Source organism: Mus caroli, chromosome 14 (genome assembly GCF_900094665.2).
Source record: "Mus caroli chromosome 14, CAROLI_EIJ_v1.1, whole genome shotgun sequence".
NCBI classification, from domain to species: domain Eukaryota; kingdom Metazoa; phylum Chordata; class Mammalia; order Rodentia; family Muridae; genus Mus; species Mus caroli.
This window is the reverse complement of record NC_034583.1, coordinates 40,890,491-40,904,591: the sequence shown is the minus strand read 5'-3', so window position 1 is coordinate 40,904,591 and position 14,101 is coordinate 40,890,491. Positions and strand designations below refer to the sequence as shown.

Genomic DNA, 14,101 nt, shown 5'->3' with positions numbered 1-14,101 from the left:
CAGGATGTTTTAAACTCAGTAATAAAACAAACTTGGAACTAACTTCTCTGATATTCTCATTTCTTGGAATTGAAATCAAGTAAGATGAGATGAAAGAGTTGAGCTATGGTGATATTTAAAGATCATTCTTGCTTTAAAATTTTAAATCGAATTCTGTGACTCTTCAATCATGTAAAAGATACCATTACATTCTTTACTTTTTCTTTGGAACCTGAAATATCAGATATTTTTCAGAAATAAAGCATATTCTCTCATGGGAGAGAGATTTTACTTAATATAACCTAAAAAAATTGATGCATTTTAACTACCACCATTCAGTCTTTTAAAACATTGATACCTCTTTCAAGACTGAATCTTGTATAGGTAGTTTACAAAAAGCCTTTTGAAGTTTGTCTTGATTTTGTATATTAATGTGCTTTATTTTTCTGCCTTTCCGTATTAGTTTGAGATCCATTTTTGCAATCTGAGAAGGATTTTATAGTGTTTTTTAAATAATCAATAATTAATAGAGTTTATTAATTTATAGACAATAGGACTGGAGAGATGGCTCAGAGGTTAAAAGCACTGACTACTTTTTCAGAGGTCTTGAGTTCAATTCCCAGCAACCACATGGTGGCTCACAACCATCTGTAATGGGATCCGATGCCCTCTTCTGGTATGTCTGAAGACAGCTACAGTGTACTCATCGTATATATATAATAAAATCTTTTAAAAAATCATAGAAAATGTATAAAGAATATCATTAAAAATTGAATGGAAATGGAACAAAATCATTCACTTACAGTGTTATTGTCTAATATACCTTGTATATTATATATTGTATATTAGACCATGCACACACACATAATAGAAGGCAAAAATGGATGGGTGAGAGAAGAGAGACTGAAGTAAGCATGTAATATTGGTTAATGAACTCCCACCCTCAAGCTCCTTTATAACTGGAATGAATCTATTCATGAAGGTAGAGTTTTCGTGATCTAAACACATTCAGTTATACCTAATCGCACAACACTGCTTCATAGGGGATTACATTTCCAACACTTTTTGGGAAACAGTCAAAGCTAGAAGTTGTGTTAATAGGAAGAAGGCATTCTATAGAGTAAGTTACATGACCACAAGTTAGGTAGCTGGAGTGGTGTGAGTTGTAATCGGCTGAAAGGCTGATGGGAGTCTGACTATTTGAGGAAAAAGAAATAAGGGTGAGTGGCTCAAGATGAGCTCTAAAGCAAACAGAGAATGTGAACTCAATTGGGATTGCTTTAGGGAAGTTTCTGAATAAAAGGAAGGAAGCAATGTTTTAATAATTTCTTGGCAGAAATAAGCATTGCAAATGTAAGGGAAATAGGCAACAGGCAGGAGTTGAATTTACAGTTTTGTTGGCCTAAAAGAATATCAAAATACTTGACTAAAAATTTCTATTCTTTCACCTAAATTGTGGGGGAATTACTCTGGTTTCTTTGAGTGTATGGGTCGTTTGCATATTATATTGATCTATTTTGGAGGTAGTGGTGTAGGAAAATTAAAATTGGTTGGATTTGTCTCAGTGGATTTGTATTCTTGATTAAAAGAGATAATCTCCAAGAGTTTTTCAGTAGGGATGAGCAAAATTGCTTTGCTTTGTCTTTCAGTTGCTAATATTTACACCGTAGTCAATTATGTGGAATTAATATAATGTGATAGCACATAGTACTTGGACTTTTATTGCAGTTTTGCTGAATCAAAAAAAAAATTTACTATAGCCAAGCAAAAGGTATAATATAAAACTTTACTATGCTTATGAAATTCTAAAAGGTTGTTTTCTTGTTCATTTTGTTTGTTTTGTGAGAAGCCTTTTGGGAGCACATGGCCTGTTCTTTTTCTGTAACACCAACCTGGTTTTTTAACTACATGCTTTATATTTCACTCTGATACCTAATGAACATCTATAGTAGGATACATGCAGAACAAAACTCTTGTTTCCTTACTCCCTTACCCATCTCCTTCCCTGTTTTTTTCCAACTCTATAAAAAGTACTGCTGCATCTTTGTTCAGACCATAAACCTTTAAGAAAATTCTGTTTCCCATTTCCTCCTTTCTCTTCACTTCCATCCCTTTAGCAGTATATAAATGCCTCCCTTAAGATTATAAGAAGTCATGTCTCAGCACCCCGGGGGACTTTCTGCCACTTTTATCTCTTGACAGTATTATTGGTTGCATCCTCTTTTTTTTTTTTTCCCTCTTGGATATTTTTTTATTAGATAGTTTCTTTATTTACATTTCAAATGTTATCCCCTTTCCTGGTTTCCCCTCCAAAAACCCCTATCTCTTCCACTTCCACTGTTCACCAACCCACCCACTCCCACTTCCCAGCCCTGGCATTCCCCTATACTGGAGCATAGAGCCTTCACAGAACCAAGGGCCTCTCCTCTCATTGATGACCGACTAGGCCATCCTCTGCTACATATGCAGCTGGAGCCATGGGCCCTTCCATGTGTAGTCTTTGGTTAGTAGTTTAGTCCCTGGGAGCTCTGGGGGTACTGGCTAGTTCATATTGTTCTTCCTATGGGGCTGCAAACCCCTTCAGCTCCTTGGGTCCTTTCTTTAGCTCCTCCATTGGGGGCCCTGTGCTCAGTCCAATGGTTGGCTGAGAGCATCCATCTCTGTATTTTTCAGGCACTGGTAGAGCCCCTTAGGAGACAGCTATACCAGGCTCCTGTCAGCAAGCACTGGTTGTCATCCACAGTAATGTCTGAGTTTGATGACTGTATATGGGATGGATCCCCAGGTGGGGCAGTGTCTGGATGGCCTTTCCTTTAGTCTCTGCTCCACACTTTGTCTCTTTAACTCCTTCCACGGGTATTTTGTTCCCCCTTGTAAGAAGGACCTAAGTACCCACACTTTGGTCTTCCTTCTTCTTGAGCTTCATGTGGTCTGTGAATTGTATCTTGGGTATTCCGAGCTTCTGGGCAAATATCCACTTATCAGTGAGTGTATACCATGTGTGCTCTTTGTGTTTGGGCTACCTCACTCAGGATGATATTTTTCTAGTTCCATCCATTTGCCTAAGAATTTCACAAATTCATTGTTTTTAATAGTTGCGTAGTACTCCATTGTGTATATGTACCACATTTTCTGAATCCATTCCTCTGTTGAGGGACATCTGGGTTCTTTCCAGCTCCTGGTTATTAAAAATAAGGCTGCTATGAACATAGTGGAGCATGTGTCCTTATTACATGTTGGAGCATCTTCTAGGTATATACCCAGGAGTGGTATTGCTGAGTCCTCAGGTAGTATTATGTCCAATTTTCTGAGGAACCACTGAACTGATTTCCAGAGTGGTTGTACCAGCTTGCAATCCCACCAGCAGTGGAGGAGTGTTCCTCTTACTCCACATCCTCACCAGCATCTGCTGTCACCTGAGTTTTTGATCTTTGCCATTCTGAATGGTATGAGGTGGAATCTCAGGGTTGTTTTGATTTGCATTTCCCTGATGACTATGAATGTTGAACATTTCTTGAGGTGCTTCTCAGCCATTCGGTATTCCTCAGTTGAGAATTCTGGGTGCCCTTGCATTTGGAGCATAGATGTTCAGAATTGAGAGTTCTTCTTGGTAGATTTTTCCTTTGATAAGTTTGAAGTGTCTTTCCTTATCTTTTTTTATGACTTTTGGTTGAAAATCGATTTTATCCCAACATATACCCCAGCTTGTTTCTTGGGACCATTTGCCTGGAAAATTGTTTTCCACCCCCTTTACTCTGAGGTGTGTTTCCTGTATGCAGCAAAATGCTGTATCCTGTGTACATATGCAGTCTGTTAGTCTTTGTCTTTTTATTGGGGAATTGAGTCCATTGATGTTAAGAGATATTAAGGGATAGTGATTTTTACTCCCTGTTATTATTGATGTTATTTTTATGTTTGTGTGGTTATCTTCTATTGGGTTTGTTGAAAGAAAATTACTTTCTTGCTTTTTCTAGGCTGTAGTTTCCCGCTTTGTCTTGGCATTTTCCATCTATCATCCTTTGTAGGGTTGGCTTTGTGGAAAGATATTGTGTAAATTTGGTTTTGTCATGGAATATCTTGGTTTCTCCATCTGTGGTAATTGAGAGTTTTGCTGGGTATAGTAGTCTGGACTGGCATTTGTGTTCTCTTAAGGTCTGTATGAGATCTCCCCAGGATCTTCTAGCTTCCATAGTCTCTGGAGAAGTCTGGTGTAATTCTGATAGTTCTGCCTTTATATGTTACTTGACCTTTTTCCCTTATTGCTTTTAATATTCTTTCTTTGTTTAGTGAGTTTGGTGTTTTGATTATTATGTGACAGGAGGAATTTCTTTTCTGGTTCAATCTATTTGGAGTTCTGTAGGCTATGTTTATGGGCATCTCTTTCTTTAGGTTAGGGAAGTTTTCTTCTATAATTTTGTTGAAGATATTTACCAGACCTTTACTTTGGAAATCTTCACTCTTCTATATTTATTATCCTTAGGTTTGGTCTTCTCATTGTGTCCTGGATTTTCTGGATGTTTTGGGTTAGGATCTTTTTGCATTTTGCATTTCTTTGACTGTTGTGTCAATGTTTTCTGTGGTATCTTCTGCACCTGAGATTCTTTCTTCTATCTCTTGTATTCTGTTGATGATGCTTGCACCTATGACTCCTGATCTCTTTCCTAGGTTTTCTATCTCCAGTGTTGTTTCCCTTTTTGATTTCTTTATTGTTTCTATTTCCATTTTTAGATCCTGGATGGTCTTGTTCAGTTCCTTCACCTGTTTGGTTGTGTTTCCCTGTAATTTTTTACAGGGATTTTTGTGTTTCCATTTCAAAGTCTTCTACCTGTTTACCTGTGTTCTCTTGTATTTCTTTAAGGGAGTTATTTATGTCCTTCTCAAATTCCTCTATCATCATCATGAGATGTGATTTTTAAATCAGAGTCTTGCTTTTCTGGTGTGTTGGGGTAACCAGAGTTCACTGTGGTGGGAGAATTGGTTCTGATGATGCCAAGTAGTCCTGGCTTCTGTTGCTTATGTTCTTGCGCTTGCCTTTCACCATCTGGTTATCTCTGGTGTTAGCTGGTCTTGCTGTCTCTGACTTTGGCTTGTCCTTCCTGCAAGCCTGTGTGTCAGTACTCCTGAGAGAGTAGTTCTCTCTGGGAGGAATTTGGGTATGAAGAGCTGTGGTACAGGGTCAGCTCTGGGTTGCAGACAGAGACCAGAAGGATCCTGTAACCAGTTTATCCTTGGTTCCTATGTCCTGATGACTCTGTGAGTGTTCCTCTTGGGACAGGAATTTGAGGAGAAGTGGTGGTCTTACCTGGGCTCACAGGTATGTAGGCACTCCTGGGAGACCAGCTCTCTCCTGGCAGTATTTGTGTATGTATCTCTGTGGCACAGGATCAGCTCTGGGCACAGAGACCAGAAGACTCCTGTCCCAGGCAGCCCCTCGGTTCCTGTGTCCTGAGGGTTCTGGATGGGTTCCTCTGAGCAGCAGTGGAGGTCCTAACTGCACTTACAGGCCTGCCCACACTCCTGGGAGGCTTGCTCCCTCCTGGTGCTATTTGAGGATCCAGTTGCATCCTCTTAAAAGCAAATAGTGAGACAGTTTATTATGCAGCACATTTATTTGGAGGTACCCGTGCTGTGAAGAGGTAAGGTGAGGAAGTAAAATAGGACATATGGAGAAGTGAACATCTTTGGCCCTGTGTGATGTTGGTAACACCTGTGTGAGAAGTTACAAAATTAAAATGACCTGTCGCTTTGTCTGGTTTTGACCAGACAGATCATGCCTTTCTTTGTATGCTTATCTCAGTCATTGGCATCATGTTACATTAAGATAGGTATGATATTCAGTGAAATGCCCCTCAGCAGCTGAGGCGATCTCTGAGAACACTACCAGGTAAAAGCACTCCTACCAGCTCAAGTCCCTTTTTTCAGGGAGAACTGGAGGTCAACATCACTTTCCACAACAGGCCAGTCTTGTGTTACTAGATTCTATACCATATTCATTTGATTAACAGATCCTCCAGCAATCTAATTCATTCTCATGGAGGAAAACTAGAAGATTATTAATAAAATAAATTTCGGGTATCCCTGTGTAGATAGATGGTTTCAAATCGCATCTGAGCCTATATCTTTTCTCTGTGATCATTCTGATTCCAGCTTACTTTTAGATAATATTTTTACTAGTTTTACTGTCTAAAATAGTTAACATAGTCTTCTTAGGCTATGGTGACATTTATTAATTGAGGGAATTGATCTTCCCAACAGAATTGTTTCTCTGACACCTAAAATACTACTAGTCATTGCTGTAGCCTAATAGAACCTCTGCTTCCTTTTGAGGGGCACAGTGATTGCTCCTTCCAAAGGTGGAGGCCAGAAGGGGGCATCAGCTCCCTTGGAACTGGAGTTACAGGCAGTTGGTTGTGAGATCCCCGACACAGAGTCCTCTGGAAGAACAGTGAGCAGTCTTGACTGCTGAGCCATCTTTCCAGCACATTCAATGCAGTTCCTACTTCCTTTTGGCTTAGACAAAAGCATTTCTCCTTTGGTACCATGATATCTTTCACTGAAGACATGAGTTGGGAACAATTAGCAGATAGAGTAGGCAGGGGAGTTTGTACTTTACTTTTTATTCCCAATCCTAATAACTTTTCTCTTGAGAGATCAGCATTAAAGGTTTTTTATTTGGACTATATCCTGCAGCTTAAGAGACAGAGAGTACCGCCTCTGAACTGGTGCTTTTGTTACATCTACAGTGTAGGTCTAGTTGGGTTAGTATAATATTATAATAAATTTGAGTCCTCTGTCCCATGTTTATCTTATCTCTTATCTGGCCATTATTGAGAGAATACAATACAACACATTAAAGATATCCTTAGAAGCTGTGTTGATGTTTTATTAAGGAATAAAAACAACACCTTCTTCTTGGGTTAATTTGACCAAGAGTGAGCCCAAATTTCAATTCTCTGCTTTTCTCCCCATGTCTGTAGTCTGGTTACTGGCCTACTACTTATCTGTAATTTTTCTGTCCCTGTTACTTGTGTCTGTCTTGTCCCCAAATCTGGGCCTGTCCCTAACAAGGGGCTTTGTTCCATATTTATTGAAAAGCACAGGAAATATGACATGTGAACAGAATCAGAGATGCTTTCATAGAAATCTTTAACAGAGTATTACAAGAGAAGTTACTTTACTGGCTCCAGCTGGCTCTTGAAAACACTACTGCAAACAGACATCATTAACCTATATCCAGATTGCTTCCAACATTTATGGTGGATATTGGATGCTTCCAACATCTTGGCTGCTTTTAGCAAATGATTACCACAACACACATGCACAAATATATTACTTTGGGTAAGGGTAGAAGACTTCTTTGTTCATTTATTTTTGTGTGTATTCTATAGAATTTTGTTTTTATTATGAGGCTGTGTTTGAGTTCTTATCACACTCTAGTTTAAATTTATATCAGCTTAAACTCAATAAATTACTAACAGTGTTCTACACTCATCTCATTTATCGTTGGTATCACAAAATTACATTTACATATTGTATGCCCCAAATGTAAGCTTATAACCTTTGAAATATATTAATTGCTTACATTTTGTAAAAAACAAAATATCAAGTTGTACCCAAAGTTATTATTGTTTAGACTACCTACCTGTTAATTTACCTTTATTAGAACTTTTATTTCATGTCTTAGGTTATTAGTGCCCATTTATTTCACCTTATATTCTGGGCAGGTCTAGTGGTAATACACTCTTATCTATCTACCTACCTACCTATGTTTTAAATCTAGGAAATTTTAAAAAAGATTTATGTATATGAGCAGACTGTAGCTGTCTTCAGACACACCAGAAGGCGGCATCAGATCCCATTACAGATGGTTGTGAGCCACCATGTGGTTGTTGGTAATTGAACTCAGGACCTCTGGAAGAGCAGCCAGTGCTCTTAACCACTGGACCATCTTTCCAGCCCTTAAATCTAGAAACATTTTAATTTCTCCCTTGCTTTTGAATACTGATGTTGCTGGGTATAAGATTCTTTGACAGTTTTTTGTTTAGCACTTTGAACTGATAAGCATCAGCTTCCAATGTGATATCAAACCCTGCTAATCATCTTGGGACCCCGTGACCTCATTTTTTCATGCTGCCTTCACAAGTCTTTGCCCTTCAGAAGTTTAAAAGTTCTGGGATCGCAGGCATGCATCATTGCCTAACATGCATATTTGCTCGTTTGATTGGACCTTCTACTTCAGTAACTTAAACAGTTGTAATATAATAATACTTTCTCTGAGAAAATTTAATATGCTTGTTATCAGTGTATACATGCTTTCTTGTTTCATTGAATATCGCTTTATGTGTTTTTTAAATAAAACGTAGCTTCTCATCTAAGTTTACCTACTTTGTTAAGTGCAGTTTCATTAAATATTTATGTAAGTTGTTTTCAGTATTACATACAATACATAGTTATTCCATAATCTTTTGTTTATATATGTATTTCCTTGAAATTTTATTTAATTTTAATTACTGATTACAATTTTGAGACAGGGATTGCTGTGCAACCAAGACTGGCCTTGAATTTGTTAACATGCTGCCTGGATCTCCAAGTGATCGGAGAATAAAATTATGGGGTTAATGCTCTGAGTGTTTGTAACACTGTTGATTTTACCAAAAGAACTGCCAGCTGTCTTCTTAAAAGGTTATATCTGTTAACATTTTTGACAGTAATGAAAGTGCAAATTTCAGTTTACTTTCTTTTGGCCACATTGAGCTCTGTAATTAAAATTATATTTCTTGCTTCTTAGGTTAAAAAATAATAATAACTTGCTGGATGTCACGTGGCATGGGTCTTTAATCCCACCAGCACTGGCAAGGCAAAGACAGCAGGATCTCTGAGTTTAAGGTCAACCTGGTCATCATAACAAGTTTCAGACCAGCCAAGGCTACATAGTGATATGCTATGCCCCCTCACCATCCCTCCTCCTCCCCTGCCCCCCACCCCCCGAAAAAAAGATTACTTGACTTTGTTTGTTAATAAAGCTGTACATGTGCTTTGGTTTTGGTTTGGGATGTTGGTTGGTTGGTTGGTTTTTTTTTTTTTAATAAATTGCCTCCTATGTCCTTTCATCATTTTCTATTTGGTTCCTCCAACTAATCAGTAAAAACTTTTTAAAAAATATGTTTATTCTGTGAACCAGGAGCCTTTTGTGGCCGATGAATACATTGAACGTCTCGTGTGGAGAACCCCAGGAGGTGGTTCTAGGGGTGGACCGGAAGCTTTTGATCCTAAAAGGTAAACTTGGAAAAAAAAGTCCATAGTTCCAATATAGTACTAAAAATTGTGTTTAGAATAGAGATGACTGAATTGGAATTACTTTAAGTATTCACTGACAATGATTTTAATTAACAGTTTGTCCCCACCTCGAAAAAAAAAAAAATCTTAACAGCATTAGAAGTCTGAAATTGTGTTTTTCCTTAAGCATGTTAGCTAATTGAATAAAAGAATTTTATCCTTTATTAAGAATTTGATTTTTCCATTTAACATTAAATTAGAAAAGGCTGGTTATACTTCTGGAGTTACAAGATGGCTGGGTATGGTAGTGTATACATGTAATCTCAGTACTTTAGAGGCTGAGGCAGGGTTCTGAGTTGGAGTTTAGCCTAGAATACGTGCAAAACCCTGACTCTTGAAGGAAGGAACTGTTTTAGTGGAGCCCATAGTTAAGAGACTTTTAATTGTAAAAAGACTTTGGATTTTAAAAGAGATAGATATTTTAAAGAGATTGAAATTTTAAGAATATGTAAAGACTGTGGGACTTTTAAAGTTATTTAGATAAGCAAATTAATAATAATAAGCTAACTACATCCTTTTAAATTTAATAGCTATAAATCAGGGAAACAGTCACTAAAATCTATAATGTATACACTTTTTTGTTGTACATTAGTCTTCTTGAATTTTAAATAAAGTAGAGCTTGTTTGTATATTTAATGGGGATTGTTGAGGTTTTTATTTACCTTAGAGATAATCCACTGCAAAGTCAATAACAACTGGCTGTATTTCTAAGTGCTATGTATTGTCAAAGTCACGTGACCTGTTCAAAGTGAAAAGAAAGTTATGACATTAAAGAAATTGCAACAAGATGCTGTAAAGAAAATGAATATGCATGTCCCTCTCTCAAAGGACCCTTAATAAAACCTTCATAAAGCTTGTCTGTTCCTTATGGTTACTGGCAGGCAAGTTGGTTGTACTATTATTTTCCTCTATTAGGTTATTAGAAGAATTTGTGAATCATATTCAAGAACTGCAGATAATGGATGAAAGGATTCAAAGGAAAGTGGAGAAATTAGAACAGCAGTGTCAGAAGGAAGCTAAGGAGTTTGCTAAGAAGGTACAGGAGCTCCAGAAGAGCAACCAGGTATGCATTTGGCTAAGAACGAGGAGTTTAATAGACTACACCATTGCCATTTTCCTTAGAGAATAGTATCTTCATTCCTTTTTAGCTTTAGGCTTTTTAACAGTTGTGTCAAATTACAGTAACTTCTAACTCTCTGGTCCTTTGGAAAAAAAATTAATGTGTTGTTACTGCCTACCATTGGCGTTGGCGTTGGTGTTGGCTACTAGATGGGTTCAGAATCCCATCTAGTAGTGCTACCCTTTTCAGGTTAGGGGTAGATGCTTGACAGTGACCCTTGCTTCACCTCTTATTAAATAAGCTTTCACAAGACTGACTAGACCATAGCCCTGCATTTTGAGAAACACCTTGTTAGTATTGATATTTAAGTATCATTTTAATACTGTTTAATCATAAATAAGACTAGACCTGGATCAAGTTATTCCTTAGAGTGGTAGTTTTTAAACCTTCCTAATGGGACCCTTTAATACTGTTTCTCATAGCATGTTGACCTCCAACCATAGAATTATTTTGTTGCTACTTTATAGCTGTACCATTGCTCTTGTTAAGAATCAGAATATAAATATTTGACATGTAGGATATCTGATACATGACCCCCAAAGGGGTTGTGAACTGCCAGTTGAAAGAAATTTGATTCGAGTAGTTTCACAAAAGTCATTAGGATATGCCTCAGCAAGGGTTCTACTCTGTGAGAAAAACAGGTATACATCTCTCCTCAGTCCACTTTCCAGTAACACCAAGCCACTAGTCTGCCCCGGGTCTATGCTTGACAACTTCTTAACTCCTCTTAGGTCCTGACATTCACCTGAATGTCTGAATCTTCCACTGGCTTGATTTAATTTGGAATTGATCTTTGTTAAGTGTCGTTTGGAGAGCATTGCTGAGCTTGGCTCACTCTCAGGGCTGGTCATCAGATTCTGTGGAACTACTAGTAAGCTCGTTTCTGCTAATGTGTCATTTATGTATTTGGTTAAAGAAGTCAATAATTTATGTATGGTAAGTGTTTTTGAATAACCATGGTGACAGTTTCCTTATACTTCTAATAAAGCTTTGCTTTTAGTAATAAAAAATAACGTTAATAGTTGAGGTAACAAACTAGAGCTAGTCTGTGTGAGTTTGAATTGTAACCTGACCACTAAGCTAACTGTATAATTTCAAGCAATTTAACATCTCTGAGCTATCTGTTTTTTATGTATAAAATGGGTTGTGATAACTAAATAAGTAAATATATTAATAGTAATATATAATTGATATATATATACATATACTTATATGATAAGTGATATATTTAGAATAGTATCTGATGCAAAGCAAGTCCTCAGTAAATGTTTCAGCTTTTCCCCCTTTAAGAGTAGAACAAAAGAATCCTGTTGAATTATCAGCAGTTATCAATTGTCTGCCATTGACAAATCTAAGGGATTCATTGCATTGTTTTTAATGTGTTGTAGGACAAAGGAAAGAAAATGCTGAAAGTAAAATAGTTTTGCTTTAGTAAAATAATTGCTACAGTTTATCTTGTTTACAAAACTTGGAAAAAACAATTTTATCACAACTATTAGTGTCACTGGCATTTGGAAGGAAGTATTAAGACAGTCTTGCTATGTATTGTAGCTCACAGTGGCCACTCCCTTGCATTGTTTTCTTATCTCAGTGTCCCATGTGCTGAAATTATAGCATGTATCAACACACCCAGCTTAGCATTGCCTTTTAAATATTTTTAATGTTAATTTTTTTAATTTGCAAGCCATAGAAATATAATTTTATTATTATTATTTTAATATTTTTATTAGGTATTTTCCTCATTTACATTTCCAATGCTATCCCAAAAGTCCCCCATACCCTCCCCCCGACTCCCCTACCCACCCACTCCCACTTTTTGGCCCTGACGTTCCCCTGTACTGGGGCATATAAAGTTTGCAAGTCCAATGGGCCTCTCTTTACAGTAATGGCCGACTAGGCCATCTTTTNATNCATATGCAGCTNGAGNCAAGAGCTCCNGGGTACTGGTTAGTTCATAATGTTGTTCCACCTATAGGGTTGCAGATCCCTTTAGCTCCTTGGGTACTTTCTCTAGCTCCTCCATTGGGGGCCCTGTGATCCATCCAATAGCTGACTGTGAGCATCCACTTCTGTGTTTGCTAGGCCCCGGCATAGTCAAATCAATTTCCTTTAAGCTTCTAATACATTTTTTAAAAAATGTTCCAATTTGGTAACAAGAGTGTTCTTTAAAAGTACAATTCCATGAACTGGGGAGGTGGCTCTGGATAAAGTGCTTGCTATGCAAGCATGAGATCCTGAGTTCCTAAAAAGCTGGGTTCAGTGTCTGCATGTATCTGTAACCACAGCAGCGGGGATGAGGTGAAGAGGTGGAGAACAGGCAGGATCCCTTTGAGCTTGCATGTTGAAATGGCAGCAAGCTGTCCAAGTTCAGAGAGTCCCTGTCTCACAATGTAAGGTGGAGCATAAGGTGGAGTGCAGTAGAGGAAGAAGGCTCCTGATGTTGACCTCTGACCTCTACACTGTATTGCATAGGCTCTTGTACTTCTCCACATGCATATGTGCCCTTCTCCAGAACTAGTCCTCTGATACTTAATAGTTGGTTATGTTATTCCTGTCATAACATAGTCATAGTTTTCACAGCCATTTAGGACTTTTGGGTGTCTGTGGTATAAAAGTTAGAAACTTGGTTAAGATTTTTTAGATTGTGTCGTGCTAGTGAGTATGAATTGTTTTGTGGTCCTCTTATACAAGTTTTGTTATTGTTAGTAGTGGTGAGGTTGGTATGTGATCTACCATTAATGCTTTGAGCTGGTAGTTTACTTTTAGTAGGTATTATATTACAAACTTAATTCTCTGATTGTATTTTTCTGTGCACAAATTTCTAGGTTGCTTTCCAACATTTTCAAGAACTAGATGAGCACATTAGCTATGTAGCTACCAAAGTGTGTCACCTTGGAGACCAGTTGGAAGGGGTAAACACACCTAGGCAACGTGCAGTGGAGGCACAGAAATTGATGAAATACTTTAATGAGTTTCTAGATGGAGAATTGAAATCTGATGTTTTTACAAATTCTGAAAAGGTAAGCATTGCCAAAAGAAATAATCAAATTTTAATTGGTTTGCCTTGTACTTTTCAAAAGATCTATTCATATGTGGGGATGCACATACCTGTGCACAGATGCCTTGCATTTTTATGAAGTTACAATTAGTTTATAAATGCTGAGGTAACTGTATTTTTAAGTATTTCCCTATCCTTTAACTATTAATGAAATGTATATAGTCTTTAATAGTTATATATTATTAGGCGATAGATCTCACCTAAAGTGATAATGAGCTGAAAAGAATTAAGGCAGCTTAGATCATGATCATTGAAAACTGGGTTGGTTATGTTATTCCTGTCATAACATAGTCATCTACTCGTCATCTAAAGGTGTGTGCTGTTGGTTGGTCTACAATCTCCAGAGAAGGCAACTTGGCTTGCTTTCCTCCCCTTAGGGGAAAAAGTAAGTCATCCTCGTGAATCATAGATCCTCCTTGTACTATTACCCACTCATGTCTTGAATACAGTCTTAATCCAAATTTACTGCATACAACATTAGATTATAAGATGTTAAAAACTAAGTATTAAGAACCTTTGCTTTGAATTAAGCAATGTATTTTTATGAGTAGGACTCTATAAAGCCAAAGGATTTATAATTTTTAGATTAAAAAAATGGTTTCATGTCT

General features: G+C 37.4%; 1 protein-coding gene across 1 annotated transcript in view; it reads left to right on the top strand.

Annotated features, from left to right (window-relative positions):
* Positions 1–14,101, top strand: part of Exoc5 (exocyst complex component 5) — a 53,083-nt gene that overhangs the window by 5,299 nt on the left and 33,683 nt on the right. The window contains exons 2-4 of the mRNA XM_021181304.2: positions 9,161–9,255; positions 10,231–10,378; positions 13,261–13,455. Coding sequence (XP_021036963.1) covers positions 9,161–9,255; positions 10,231–10,378; positions 13,261–13,455 — 438 coding nt within the window. The remainder of the gene's footprint in view (positions 1–9,160; positions 9,256–10,230; positions 10,379–13,260; positions 13,456–14,101) is intronic.